Source organism: Plodia interpunctella, chromosome 26, assembly GCF_027563975.2.
Source record: "Plodia interpunctella isolate USDA-ARS_2022_Savannah chromosome 26, ilPloInte3.2, whole genome shotgun sequence".
In the NCBI taxonomy this organism is placed as follows: Eukaryota; Metazoa; Arthropoda; class Insecta; order Lepidoptera; family Pyralidae; genus Plodia; species Plodia interpunctella.
This window is the reverse complement of record NC_071319.1, coordinates 1663170-1679295: the sequence shown is the minus strand read 5'-3', so window position 1 is coordinate 1679295 and position 16126 is coordinate 1663170. Positions and strand designations below refer to the sequence as shown.

Sequence of the window (16126 nt, the reverse complement as noted above, 5' to 3'; positions counted from 1 at the left end):
TTTAAAATGTAAATATCTTTTGTTTCAGATTGTATAAAGACATGGACAGATGAAGAAATCACGACTGAATACGAACGAACGAAATTACAAAGCCCCTTATGTGTTCAACGTTAGTGATATTTAACGGTCTAATCGCATAACGTAACGAATCGTTGAAAATAATTCGTTATTAGCAAAATTCGGTATGCGAACGCAGCTAGTCGCGTGAGCGGGACAGAGCTACGATCCGAAAATAGTGCGTTCGAAAATAGAGAAAAAATGTTGAGCTCCGGCTCAGTGAGTGAAAGAGAAGCGTCGACAGACGACGCAGGCGCATGGTGGTCGACACCATGGAAAACTATGGCTGACCTAGCCGAAGCTGTCGACGACCTTATATGCAGTTTCGACTATATGGACACAGCCATGGACAACCTTGTAATGCTGATATTCATATGGATACTATTTTCCATCGTCCTCTTGGGCATAGCTAAATGGGCGTACGGCCGTTACGGTAAAAGACCAGCTGACGCCGAGAAAACTGCCAAACCGACCGAGGAGAAGAAACTCTCTCCAGCGAACGAAATAGTTTCAAGTGCCGATAGTGTGTTAGCGACTAGTGCTAAAGTTAAAAGTGGTGCCTTTCTGTCTAAACCAGCGAAGCCCAGTGGATTTGTTCCAGCTACACCGCCGAACAAGCGGCGCTTGGGCCGCATGTCCCCAGGTCCAGAGCAGCTGACGTTAAAGAAACACACCAGCATTGTGATACCTACGTGCACTGGGCCAGACGCGCCGAGCGTTCAGTGGGTAAACGATCTTTTGACGTGGTTATATAACGATCTGGTTATTGTGAACGAACTTGTGCAGCAATGGATTGTGTCCATGAACGAGTTCTCCAAAAAGTCCGTCGAGGAGGTAAGATTTTCAAAGTTAATATTTATGCAATCATTATAACGAACGTGTGATTCGATATAGTTCATTTTTAAGAGATGATGAAAAGCGGACAATGCCCCGAATCGCTTTTTCTCTGTCGCTCTATACAAATGCTTAACGCCGTCTCGTTCCAACAAGAATCTTGGAAGAGTTTGAGTGCATTAAATTGTTGCTAAAGTTGCAAATTCGATTATTTTTTGCCGACTGACTAAGAAACGCTAACCGTAGCCTCAGCAACTGAACATATTTAGCAAATTATAGTTATAATATCGTAGTAAAGTAGGTACAATAAGCGGTATTTGCGGTAAACAAGGATTGAAATTCAAAATTTGTTCAACTTGGATGATAATACATCACTTTCGGAGCGTAGTTGAAGAAGACAAAATAAATAAATAACTTTATTTATATATAATTTAAGAGTACAGGTGTGCCTCCAACTTTAACTAAAGAAAAATTTATCAATAGCAATTTAATTCAACTTTTCAATAAACATCTTATGTTGATTTGTACAAGCTTCATTGTAAGGAATCTCAAAAAAGCAGCTGACTAAAAAACATTTCAAAGCGTTTCCGGGGATCAAACGACCACATTGCGAATTGCGTCCTAATTAGATATTGTTATGATTCAAAATCCAATAACAGATCTATTTCCTGGCATTACCAAGGTCTAGATACAGTCGCGTAAGAAAAATCCAAACAACATTGAATCTTATATCCTTGTGATAAGATTGATGGATGTTGACAGGCAAGATAAAGATTGATGTCAATTAATAGGTCAGACGAAAATCTGGCTCAAGAACGACTTAAATACATTATACAGCTAGACTAGACGAGGGTTGCCACGTTTTTTGCCGAAAACTTGTATCTAATTTAGAACTATCTGCGCCCCGGGGGTTCGCTCCCGTGGGAATTTCAGGACAAAATACCCTATGTGTTATTCCAGGCTATATTCTACCCGTGATTACAGAACAGAGGATGCTTAAAAATTAAATTATCATTAAATTATAAATTACAAAATACCAAGTCATTTTCTCAAATATTCCTTGACACTAATAATAGCATTTATTTACCAATAAACTGTATAATATTTACTTAAATAATGTGAGATTTGATACATTTTTAATGTCTCGTGGTAAATTACTGAAAATTCTTATAGCCATTCTTATACGAAAACCTTCCTGTGGAATCACACTATCTATTGGTGAAAATCGTACAAAAATCCGGTTCGGTCATTTAAGTTAATAGTGTACAGACAGACAGTCGCGATAACCCTGACTTCATTTTATAATATGTAAGGATAATACTTAGTTGCAACAATACTCAGTTTTAAAGTTGTACTCGTATTGTATGAGGAAAATGTTCGTACGAAAAGAATATTGTAGGAATAATAAAATCAATGATGTTTTACGTACTTAGTTACCTTCATAGCAATACAGCAAGGACACTCCGCCCCCCACTCTTAATGTTACCGTGTCTTCTCCGCTTAGACTCAGCCGAATTTCAGTTGAAAGTTGCATGATATAACTTTACTCGAACTTTGGCTGTATACATAGCGATTGAATCGCGAAAAAAAAAAACGAGTGTCCGGCCAGTAACGGAACTAAATAGCAAAAAAACTGTTTGAAAAAAAAAGGGTAACCTTAGCGAATTAAAATCTGTAATTACATTAATAACATGAAGTCATACTCATGTTGTCAATATTGACCTTTGACATTCGATGTGTCATTCATTTTATCGTTGCTAAAATTAAATTGATCTTTAACATAACCTCTCGTGTAGCGTTGCCGAACGAACTATCGATAGTTTCAATCGAATAAGGCCATAATTAAAAATAGCTATCGAAACTATCGATTGTTATTTTTCAGCAAGACTATTGGTAAATTACTATAATACTGAATTATACTATCAAGTATTTGTTATTCCATTATTAATTAAATATTATAGTAATTTACTTTTGCAAATTTTAAATTTAGTTTTGTTATATATGTTTAGTTTTGTTTTAAATTTAGTGTTGTTTAATGGTAAATTACAATACTATCTATATATTTAGTTTCGAATCCTTAAGACCATGAGATTATCGATATTATCGATACTCTGCAATATTACATAAACTATCAATATCGATAATGTTTTTCTTAAACTATCGATAGTCTATCGAAACGCTACCGATTGACTATCGAGTGGCAACACTACTCTCAGGAATCACGAATACACAACATGTCATTATTGCATTCAATAACGATAAAGAATTTAATAATTGTGGTATTATTAAAAAAAATAATAACGCATTATTTTCAGTTGTAGAAAGGACCCTATTTTTGTGTTGGTTTAGAATTTCGAATTATTCTAGGAATATTTTTTGCCAGACAATTTATTTTTCAAACATTTTCAAATGGTTTTCGGACGAAGTTGTATTTTTAAGTTGCCAGATCCAAAGTGAAACGGGACCCTATAACTAAGAGTTCGCGCTCTAAGGGAGCTAAGAGAACCGTGACAGCTAGACAGACGTTGAAATTTTCACAGATTTATAATATTCCTGTTGCCTCTACAATAAGAAATACTATAAAACACCTACACAACACAACAAACGCGATTATTTTCGCCGTTGAATAGATAATTAGTGGATCGTCTCGGCTTCGCTCGGGTACAACCATAATAAATTATACAACTGAACCTCACGCAGGAACCATACGCCACGGGTACTGCGAAAATACTATACCGGTAAATAAATTTGTCCGTTACCATTCCAGTGACGTCACTATACTATTTCGGGTTACACTGTCCCGATTCCACGGTACGTAGTGATTCAGATGAACTGAAAACATTGCCTCTCGTTTTTGCAGTGGGCAGTCGTGTACACATTGAAACGTTCGAAGTATATATATATATTTTTGACAAGTCAGTTTATACAACTGTACGCAAATACAGGGTGATTTCCTATTCATTGGCATTACTTTATCTAGGTACATGCTCAGTCCATGGTATTAAATAACTTTTAGTACAAAGAAGAAAAGAAAAAAAAAACTTATCGTATGGAAGCAATGAAAAAAAAAAAAGATATTTTTTTCGCGTTTTCGGAGTTACCCCCATACTAAAAAATTGTTCAGAATCATGGCCTGAGCATGTAGACTACATGGTGACTTTTTATATATTCAAAAAATAATTAGTATAAGACAGTAATGTACATATACCTAGTATGTAATCCTAGTAATAATTATTATAAATGCGAAAGTTTGTGAGGAAGTATGTGTGCGTATGTTTGTTACACTTTCACGTAAAATCTGCTGGATTAGTACACGGGTAACAACCAAAATTTGGTATGTGTTATTACAGGTAATAACACATAGGGTACTTTTTATCTTTTGACTACCTCGGTGGCGCAGTGGTAAGGTTCTTGCCACTGAACCGAGAGGTCCCGGGTTCGATCCCCGGTCGGGCCATGATGGAAAATGATCTTTTCTGATTGGCCCGGGTCTTGGATGTTTATCTACATATGTATTATAAAATATGGTATCGTTGAGTTAGTATCCCATAATACAAGTCTCGAACATACTTTGGGGCTAGCTCAATCTGTGTGATTTGTCCCAATATATTTATTTATTATTTATTTATCTCAGAATCCCCACGGGAGCGAAACCCCGGGGCGGAGCTAGCATATAGTTTACTTTGTCTTTTATTCACATACTGTGTGTCGGCACTCATGCGGCTACTCATAAAGATCACGGTTCATGCTTGACGGCTGTTCCGAGACGACGAGCAGCAGATAAATTAGATTTTCAAGCCATTCAATGTTACGTCATATCCGTTGTTAATACAACATAAAGTATTATGTATTGTACTTTATAATGGGTACCAAAACAAAAAGGCTGTTTCTCAGAGCGTTTCGACCGCAGCGGCCGCTCTGTGCTGTCATTACAACTTTCCAAATTCTAAAAAAGAAAAGATTTTTTCATCCCATTATTATTTCCAAAAATAAGTTAAAAAGCATATGTGTGACATGTGTAACAAATCCAATTAAAAAGTAAATATTTAGTTTCACTATCTGTCTTTTAATTAATTAATCTGTTCTGTGATAATGTCAATTTTATGAAGGATTCATTTTGGAAATGATTCCTTCCTCAAGAAAATTGACGGATCGTAATGTCAGCGCACGTTTAGGACTCAAGCGCACTCAAAAACATTCGCATATAATAGAAAGGATAAATAAAATAAATAAATATATTAGGACAAACCACACATATTGAGCAAGCCCCAAAGTAAGTTCGAGACTTGTGTTATGGGATACTAACTCAACGATACTATATTTTATAAACATCCAAGACTCGGGCCAATCAGAAAAAGATCATTTTCAATCATGACCCGACCGTGGATCGAACCCGGGACGTCTCGGACCACCGAGGTCGTCGAAGGATGTTTACAATGGTATAAGTACCCACGTAGTACATCGGCCGATGTATTAGGGTACATCGCATTAGTGAGGTATCTTGACCTAGATTATATGAATTAAGATTATTGATTATAATGGCTACCGGATGTCTATGCCAAGAAATGGTCTGTGTAATCTAATTTTTTTCCGCGGCTCCGTCCATTGGCGATTTTCTCACGGGAACATTTATTTTTTACCAGCTGCGCCACGGGACTTCGCTCCCGTGCGAATTTCGGGATAAAAAGTGCTCTTTGTGTTATTCTAGGTTATATTCTATCCGTGTACCATATTTCATAACAATCCGTCCAGAAGATTTTGCGTAAAAGAGTAACAAACATACATACATAAACACATCCTCACAACTTTCGCATTTATGATATTAGTAGGACAACTTAGTAGTAGTATTATGAGTAACACATGCAAAGTCCAACGTATTGGACGCATCAATGCATTACTATGATAAGCATGACCTGATGGTGCACCCAGGATCGGCTCCCAACGAGGGCGAAGCCCCGGGCAACATCTATTGGTGTAATATAATGATTTTGAGGTATATGAATGAAACTAATTTCGAAGATCGACGTGGCATACCGTATTACGTCATACATCATACACATAGCATAGACTGAGTCCGATGGTTGATAAAATAGTGGTGCTATTTATAACAATTTATTTTTTGCTGTTAGAATTACCTATGATATTATATTAGGTTAATAATAAACCCCCCCCCCCAACTGAATACACCCCAATTATAAACAAAAAACCCTTTGTGTTGTGTGCAACTCGGATTTTAAGCAACGTGTCGCGATGAAAACTATGCCAGATTATATGTTAGATCATCCGCTATACGACTGTGAAAACCACATCAAATTCCATCTAGTAGTTTTTGCGTGATTCGCGAATTAACATACAGGCAGACAGACAAAAAAAATTTATTAGTCTCATATAGAACCACCATTATCATTTATCTTTAATATCTCCTATGTATAGGCATAGCCTACTTACAGTTTTGTTATACAGTAGCAGCCCGTCCCAGCTTCGCTCGGGTAAAACCATAGTAAAACTTTCACAGAAATCACCCTATAGATAATCAGATTTAATTCAAAATAATTCAAGTTCAGGATTCGAACCGAACCATCAACAGTGACAGCGTGAATTCAATGGCGTTTACCGCTGAGCTGTCTGTCTTTAGTTTACGAAATTTTGAATGGGATTATTCGTTATTTATTTTCACTCTCATTTAACTAACCTAAATGTCAAATTTTAAGAAATCCTGAAACACCGGTTTAATTATTTTTGTTGCATACCATTTATGCCATGTTTCAAGTAGATCAATACTTTTTCAAGATTTGCAAGATTTGCGTTATTTTTCATACAAACTTTACCCCCAATTTTAATCCTATTAGGGGTCGAATTTCGAAAATTCTTTTCTTATCCGAGCACTACGTAATAACCTAAAGCTAATGCCCAAATTTCGCGTTTATAGATTCTGTGGTAAACCATTAAACCATGGCTGGGCGTTGATTAGTAAAAAAACGCTTGTTCTTTTATATATAGGTATAGATATGTATCGATTAAATTAAAATAAATCAAATATTCTAGGAGGACTCCAATATAATAATGTGATTTAATTGCCGCTTTTAGATAATGTGTACGGAACTCTCCTTGCGCGAGACCGAGTCGCACTTGACCTGATTTTTCTGTATATTTTATGTGCAATAAAAAGTTTACAAACAAACATATTTGACACATGTTTACATTGCCTAGTTTGGTGCAGTGCAGTGCAGCAAAACGGTGCACTGTTGCTGTGTTTTTGCCACCAATGGGGTCGTTGACTCTTGAAAATGCAGTATGCGTTTCTACACGACATTTTTTTTCTATTTGTCGATCTCCATCCTACTAATTTGTTGTTTGTTGACTAAATAATTTGCTGTTTTACGCAAGACGTGGCCTTTATTCCCCTATAACAGGGGTGAGTTTGCAATTAAGTTTTATACGTCACAGCAGAACGTATCGCACTGTCCTACTAGTATTATAAATGCGAAAGTATGTGTGTATATATGTGTGTATGTATGTTACTCTTTCACGCAAAATTTACTGGACCGCGTGTTATGAAATTTGGTACACGGGTATAGAATATAACCTGGAATAAACATGAGCTCTTGTTATCCCGAAATTCTCACGAACGCGAAGCCCCGGAGCGCTGCTAGTATTATTATAAATGCGAAAGTAAGTTTGTTTATTAAATCTTCACGCTTTATCTACTCAACCAACAGCTACTGTCACATAGGCTACTCGCTCCTATATTTGAGCTCCTCAAAGTAATAAAAGAAGAGGTAAAAAAAAAAAACTTACTTGCGCATTTAATATTAGTTGGGATTGGGATACCCCACTTGAACAGATTATCTTAGTACCGGCCTGAGTATGTACACACTCGATATGACGATGATTACTATGAGAAGCTATATTAAAGGTGTGAGTGACGAGACGACATAATCTGTTAAGCGACTGGTCTCGTCACTAAGTCCCTTACTCACTTCTTTAATAGATTAGATAATATGAATATATTTAGTGACAAGACGAAGTCCCTCACTCACTTCTTTAATAGATAAATAGATTAGATAATATAAATATATTTAGTGACGAGACGAAGTCGCTTAACAGACTACACAGTCTATTTAGCGACTTCGCCTTGTCATTCACTCCTTAAATATAGCTTTCTCATAGTAATCATCATCATATCGAGTGTGTTATTGCTAACACTGGTGTCAGATTTTATTCAAATCGCCTAAAGGCATCTGACATGACTTTTACGACTACTTACCGCCATCTAGTGGCAGGTAGTCACATACACTCTAGGGAACTAAACTGTCAACCAGTGTGGAAACCTGCACACTGGTTGACAGTTTACTTCTCTAGTCCCTCACGAAGTTTTCCTTCATCGGAAGCAAGTGTTGGTCTATGAAAACTACTATATATTAGTCAGATTGGTATACAAACTCATATGGCACGAGTAGGATACGAACCTGAGACCTTTCGATCAACAGGCGGGCGTCTTAACCATTACACCGCCACCGCCTCACTCATAGTAATAAAATTTATGTATTGTTTTAGCAAGGCATCGGCGTGGAGCTGGTACGAGCTTTGGACAGTCACCCGCCCAGCGTGAGCAACGTCTTCTGCGAGTGTGACTCGAGAGACGATGTCGTGAGTATTATGTTATTACTAACTTTCGCTTTTCAGGTCCTTACTGATTGATAAATGTTATTATAATTTGAACGATTGTTTTAATGATAGACTCAGATAAAATTTTAGTTACTTTTATTAGATTCTGTTGTGTGTGATGATAGCATGCTCTCCATTTAAATTTGCTTACCCGTGGACGGTGAAACATGTAGGATTAAGATTTTCTTTTAACACCACATTGTAAAAAAATGTAAACTCATGTTTTTGCAAATAAATAATCTTTGTCTTTGCCCGCGACTTCGTCCGCGTTTAATTCGTGCGTCCGTTTATAAGTTATAAACGGACGCACGAATTAAACGCGAATTAAATAAGTTATTAGCGGCCCGTCCCTGCTTCGCTTTGGTAAAAACATAATAAATTATACACCTTCCTAAGGAATCACACTATCAATTGGTGAACCGCATGAGAATCCGTGCAGTAGTTTTTGAGTTTATCGCGAACAGACAGACGCGGTTGAGGACTATGTTTTATAATTTGTAAGGATTATTGTCAATATGTCGGGTTTTAAGCAATATGTCGCGATGAAACCTATGTAAGATTTTAAGTTAGATCATCCGCTATACAACTGAGAACCGCATCAAATCATACATAAATACATCTAGTAGTTTTTAAGTATTGCGCGAACATAGGCGACAGTTTTATTATATATGTATATAATTTTTTTTGTGCACCAAGCGCACACTAACGCCGCTGCTGTTTTTTTATTTTTATCAATTTATTTTAAATAAAAGCATATTTTAAAAATCTAGCTTGAACAAATTATGCTAAAGGACTAAATTAAAAAGTAATATAGTTTTCTGTTGTACAATATGTAGTCACAATTTACTAAACTGACTTTAGTGGCCACCGTTTTCCGTTTAGTGGATTGTGGCAACTGTGTCCAATGTAAAACAACAATTACTTTTTAATGCAGTCCTTTGTCTAGCACAGCATGATTAGTCCGAGCCGGATATTTAAAAAAATTGCTTTTGAATTGACAAAAGAAATATTTAACAGGGGACACCCGGATTTGAACCGGGGACCTATCGATCTGCAGTCGATTGCTCTGCCACTGAGCTATATCCCCTTAAAGCTGTGTGTCCAAAATTAGTTTCAATTTAGAATTAATACAAATGACGTAGGCGGTCGATGTTGATATATAATATGGAATGGACGAATGTGGTGATTACGAATTTATCACTATAAAACAAAATCGCTTTCCGCTGTCCTATGTATGCTTAAATCTTTGATACTACGCAACGGATTTTGATGCGGGGTTTTTTAATAGGCAGTGTGATTTCTTAGGAAGTTTTGTTTTTTTTTAATTTATTGAGGTTATACCCGAGCGAAGCCGGGAACGAATCGCTAGTATTGGATAGAAAATGTAACGCCGCGCCGGCTCCACATTGTCGTCAAATATTTCGCCGAACTTTAGCGGATTCGGTAGGTATACCTACATTGCTGATCTTTCATTGCGGTAAATAAAAGCACTCATACTAACTACACAATGTTCGCGTCTTCGACTCGACACGTGGTCTAATGAAATTTCAAATATTTTATTTTTAATTTTTAAATACCTACACACCATAAATTTTTAATTATGCCAAAAACTAAAGTGGGGCCATCAGTACCTATTACTGATAATATGTGCATTGTCAAAACGTAAAAAATCGAAATTCAAAATGTATTCAAAAAATCTATAATAATTTATTTTTTGCCTATGCCATTGCACGCGAGAGCGAGAGATCGTGTTCTCTCGCTCTCGCGTGGATTGGAATTGAATGGAATTGGCACTATGAATTGGAATTTGAAGTTGGATGAATTTATGGACGTACTTAAGTAGTTTTAAAACTACTTACGCCCATAAATTTATTGATATTTTGGGATAAACGCAAACCTCAATAATTTTGGTGTTAAACGATAATATAAAATTTTGATTACTCACATGATACATTTATTAATAGGGTCTTTAATATTAAGCCTTTAATTTTTTTGGCATAATTAAAAATTTACGGTGTATATAGTGACAAATCACACAGTTTGAATTTATTTTGTTGTCAATGTAAAGTAAGTCTACATACTACGCTTTAAAGCTCACTTTTCAATGCACGTCGTCTTGTTTTGAGCGGTTTTATCTATGGCCTACCGTCGGAGGATATAGAGTGGCTCTATCCTAGGGCGGAACCACACATGTTTCTATGACATTGTTTATATGTTGACAGACGATAACATGCGACTGTGAGGCAACGCCCGCCTTCCAATTGAAGGCGTTCAGCCAAAGGGGGGAGAAAGTTGAAGTATCCCACTACAGGGTCAACGTCAACAGGTAATTCCTGGCCCCGTAGTCCTCCACTGACAGTAAAGTGACACGAAACGAACCAATCACATTGCGGTGTGGTTGTCGTCGCGTCACAATGGCGCACTGTGATTGGTTCGTGGCGTCTCACTTCGAATCGACTCGATGGTGAGATGTAAATAGCAAAGTGCGCACTTCGCACGCACACAGGGAATTTACCATCATCTCTTAACGCGATCCACTTTACGACCTAAACTGATCTGCATCGCAAATTCTTACCATACAATTAATTTTTAGTATGAATGCGATTCATTTTAGGTGCCTAAATTGTGAGTTGCATTGGATTCGTTCTGTAAAAGTTGATGGTAGGCTGCTGTAGTAGTTTCGACTATGCAAAGCGAGCGAGGTCTAACATTCATTGGCAAAAATAAATTTTTTGTATGTATGTATGTATGTATGTTTGTACCGCGATAACTTACGAACCGTTGGTCCAATTTTGATGAAATTTAAAAGATATGGTAAGATACGCCAATATATTTTTTTAGTTCGTGTGGCATTAAAATCGGTTCAGTCGTTTTTGAAATATTTACAATTTTGTAAAAACTCACTCAAAAATTTGATTGTGTTCGTGAGATCTAAGTTAAGACGCGGCGAACAACTAGTATAAATATTGATGATTTGATTTCAGATTCCGTGCCCGCCTCAATGTGGTCTGCATCACGGATAAACTGACGGGCGATTTGAAGTGTGACGGCTGGCCTGAAGTTAAAGTGGCTTTGGCGCCAGTTGGCCCTTTGAGGCCAAACGCCACCGAGAGCAACCTACAGGCTGCTGTCAGGTATAATCACTACGTAGTATAAAACAAAGTGGCTTCCCGCTGTCTGTTCCTATGTATGCTTAGATCTTTAAAACTGCGCAACGGATTTTAGTGCGGGTTTTATTTTTTTAAATAGATACTATTTAAAAAATAACCCGTTTAACCCGAGCGAATCCGGGACGCGCCGCTAGCCTACATCAAAACAAGCCACTTTTAGTCTACGACTTTTCGTGATTCGTAATTTTTTTTTTCATATAAAAAAAACAATCTAATTTGCGATTCTAGACATCTTAACTCTATATAATAGCCGAGCAACACGAGACAGTGCAGCAGCGTTGTGTAGCGGAATCGAACATAGAGTTAACGTTTTATAGAAACGACATTAAAACTAAAAAAATGATTTTTTTGTATTTATTACGATTAGACAAAAGATGTTAGTCTCTATGTATCTTACGCGCCATTGGAAGGTTATGCGTTAGATACCAGTAACCCTGTATATGCTTTCAATGGTAAACGCATTGTCTGCGCGGTCTATACTTAAAATAGGCGATAAAACGTGTACTGGATCTGTATCTTTTGTTTCCAGTGACATAGTGGTGAGCGCGCTCCGCAACACTCATTTGGAGTTCAATCTGTCACAATATCCGACCTGTCCTCGACTGAGGAGACACTTCGAGACTCCTGGACCGCGGTTACCACTCCATTATGACTCCATGGTAATTCTATTCACATATTATTTTTATTTTTTCTTCTTTCTGCCACGAGCGTAGACCGACAAATTAGGGAGAAAACAAAAATGCTGGTTTTTCATTGCCATAAATAAATTATCAATACTAACTAGGTACGCAGTGTTCACTCATTCGCGTCGGCAAGTGTCCGAGTTCGGCGACAGTGTGCTGCTGACGTTATATTGGTTATTTGATTAAATTAATATTGAATTAATAAATCCATGTTGTGATTTGGTTGGTGTGCCTATAAAAATTGAGCCTGTAGGCTGTATGTTTTGAAATGAAATAAATTTATTTGCAAGCAAACACGGTACTAATATAAAGTATGTGAAGACCATAGATGAAAGAAATATGGTTAAGACAAATATTTTATCTATGGTCTAAATTCAGTAGAACAGGCGTGTTGCGCCACGTGTTATGTCAAAGATTACAATTAATATCTTGAATGAATATGAAAATATTGTCACTTGTCAATATAAGTAAAATAAAAAATTGACATAAATGATTAATTAAAATAAATATATATATATACATATATTAGCACAAATCACACAGATTGAGCTAGCCCCAAAGTAAGTTCGAGACTTGTGTTATGGGATACTAACTCAACGATACCATATTTTACAACAAATACATATATAGATAAACATCCAAGACCCGGGCCAATCAGAAAAAAAATATTTTCCATCGTGACCCGACCGGGGTTCGAACCCGGGACCTCTCGGTTCAGAGGAAAGCACTTTACCACTGCGGCACCGAGGACATCAAATAATTGATATATATAGTATACTTAAAAAATAATTTGAAATCATTTGAGGACGCTATTTATATATTTATTTAGCTAAATACAACGGTACACAATAAGAAAGAACAGGCACTTACAAAAAATTCTTAGAGAAACACAATATTATCATCCTAAACACGTTGACTCACATTCGTCAAATATACGTACTATATGTCAAAACGTATAACCATGTTCAAATTCAAATTCAAAATTCTTTATTCAATTTAGGATGATATACATCACTTATTGACGTCAAAAAATTACTTAAACTAAGTCTACTGCCGGCTTCCAAAGCGCAGGTGAAGAAGAAGCGGCGCAACAAACTTTACTCCAAGGACGTCACAAATATAGGTCTTATAAAATTATTAAAAATTAGGAGCACTTAGGAGAATTTACATTATTATTAAAAATGTCAAAATTGAATGAATAAATAAAATAAAAGTTGTATTTCTTTGTTGTTGTATATATATATATATATATATATATATATATATATATATATATATATATATATATATATAAGCTAAATGTACAAAACGTACGTAATAATGTCATAAATCAATTACATATGTTATGAGGATACTGGATGCTTGGGCCAAACATTCATAGATTTAATAAGTACTTCGTTGTACGGAGTACCTACTTTTCCATGCTTATAAGTAAGGAATTCATTTACAGTATAAAAACAATTTGAAGAACTAATAAGAAGACGATTTGGCGTATCTTAGTCCAGACGGATACGACAATTTAAAAAAGTCTTTTATCTTCTACAAATGTTTTCCAGTTACAGAATGACAGACAGATGTACACGTCCACACCGAATTCTACATCTAGCGCGCACCTGCTAGGGGAGAAACGATTGCTTGTCAAAGTGGTCTGCGCTAAAGATTTGGGAGGTAAGTGCTTACCATCGCATATGAAAGTTTCTCAAACTGTAACCTCGTAAACCAGTTTCAAAATCCACGGGTACAACATTACATTTTTACAATCTACTAGCTGCGCCCTGGGGCTTCGCACTCGTGGGAATTTCGGGATAAAAAGTGCCCTATGTGTTATTACAGGTATTATTCTATCCGTGTACCAAAGATCTAGTACATTTTGCGTTATAGACTAACAAACATACACATAAATCCTCACAAACTTTCGCATTTATATTGTAGGATGAAATTAGCGAAAAATTAAAAATGTATCCTGTCAAATTCTACCCTTATTCGTATAGTGTAAGATTTTCAAAATATTCGATTCTCAAAATTTTTTTTCACAATGGTATTTCCTCATGGCTGAGGTGTCTGTTACGTGAAATTGTAAAGAGGTTTCTTTTTACGCCGATTTCGCGGCTTTATAACCCATAGCCTTAACATTTTCAGGCAAGTCTGGCTGCATCGCCCCATACTGCGTAGTGGAGATGGACGAACCCCCGCAGAAGAATCAGACTGCCTTCAAGAAGGACACCAATAGCCCACAGTGGGAGGAGCACTTCCTATTGTATGTTGTCTCGCGGTTTCGCTCGCGTCAATTTCCCACGGGAGGAGTTATTTTTCTGTGATGAAAAGTTTAAACTATGTACCCTATGTCCTTCTCCGTACTTCAAACTACATGTGTGCAAAATTTCACGAAGGTTGGTTGAGTAGATAGAGCAAGGAGAGGTAACAAACTTACTTTCGCATTTATAACTCTAGCTGCGCCCCGGGGCTTCGCACTTGTGGGAATTTTGGGATAAAAAGAACCCTGTGTGTTATTCCAGGTTATATTCTACCCGTGTGCCAAATTTCATAACAATCCGTTCAATAGATTTTGCGTGAAAGAGTAACAAATATAACATACGTACTCGTAAACTTTCGCAGTTATAATATTAGTAGAATTAGAGTGGGACAGTCAACAGCACATCAATCTACCCAAATTCATTGCAATCTCGCCGCTATTGCCGCGCCATAGAGGTTCATGCAGGGTAACTTAACGTGCCTGTTGACTGTACAACAGTGCGTTTGTTTCAGCGATCTGTCGCCGCAAACAGCGGAGCTTCTGTTCGAGGTGTACGACCGGAGCGGGCCGCCGTCGCCGGCGCAGCACCGGTGAGCGACACTTCTGTCAGTTTGTCATGTCTGTCACTGTCACACAATTTACACACATTGTGACTTCCACAGACGAACTCGGTGGCCCCTGAACCAGGAGGTCCCGGGTTCGATCCCCGGTCGGGTCATGGTGGAAAATGATCTTTTTCTGATTCGCTCGGGTCCTCTCGTTTGATTGGATGTTTATTTATAAAATTTAGCTAGTATTCCCATAACACAAGTCTTGAACTTACTTTGGTCCTAGCTCAATCTGTGTGATTTGTCCTAATGTTTTATTGATAGACAGAAAATACATACAATGCTCGGCACATAAATTGTAAGAAAATGGCGACCGTCAGCGCAGGTTTAATTAGAGATAAAAATGTTATTTATCGGATTTATCGTGGTTACCCGCGAAATTCTAAATACTCGTTTATTTTTTCATAAATAATAACCACTAAAAATATTTTGTAATAGTTTAATCTACACATAATTAAACCGGTGGCGGTGGCGGCCGCCATTTTGTTTCAATTTATGCGCCGAGGATTGTACCTATGTATTTTTGCAATAAATCTAATAAAAATTATAACAAAAATAAATTATATCTAAATAAATTTTATTGTGAGCTATGGGGTTAAATTGTTTTTAAGTAAATTATCGATCGATTTATTGGCACCACTACCAAATGCAGATATAAAAATTTCCATATAACTTCAGGTTTCTAGGCCTCGGCTTGGTCGGCATAGACGAGCTACTGGCAGCGCCGTCGCAGCGGCAGCAGATTGCGCTACAGACTCGCCCAATGGAGGAACACGACGTTTCAGGGACACTTACAGTCGAGGTGATTATTGTTGAAATTATCATCTTATTATTCAATCAATCAAATCGTTA

General features: G+C 36.9%; 1 protein-coding gene and 1 non-coding gene across 8 annotated transcripts in view; one reads left to right on the top strand and one right to left on the bottom strand.

The window, feature by feature from the left end:
* The window catches only part of LOC128681226 (uncharacterized protein), a 40671-nt gene that overhangs the window by 12392 nt on the left and 12153 nt on the right, over nt 1–16126 (top strand). For all 7 annotated transcript variants that reach the window (XM_053764967.2, XM_053764966.2, XM_053764969.2 and 4 more), the window contains exons 2-10: nt 29–891; nt 8449–8541; nt 10782–10885; nt 11544–11693; nt 12259–12388; nt 13969–14080; nt 14552–14669; nt 15179–15256; nt 15953–16076. In XM_053764967.2, coding sequence (XP_053620942.1) covers nt 259–891; nt 8449–8541; nt 10782–10885; nt 11544–11693; nt 12259–12388; nt 13969–14080; nt 14552–14669; nt 15179–15256; nt 15953–16076 — 1542 coding nt within the window. In that variant the 5' untranslated portion in view covers nt 29–258. The remainder of the gene's footprint in view (nt 1–28; nt 892–8448; nt 8542–10781; nt 10886–11543; nt 11694–12258; nt 12389–13968; nt 14081–14551; nt 14670–15178; nt 15257–15952; nt 16077–16126) is intronic.
* Nucleotides 9575–9646, bottom strand: TRNAC-GCA (transfer RNA cysteine (anticodon GCA)). Its single transcript has one exon. It is a non-coding gene; the product is annotated as a tRNA-Cys (tRNA).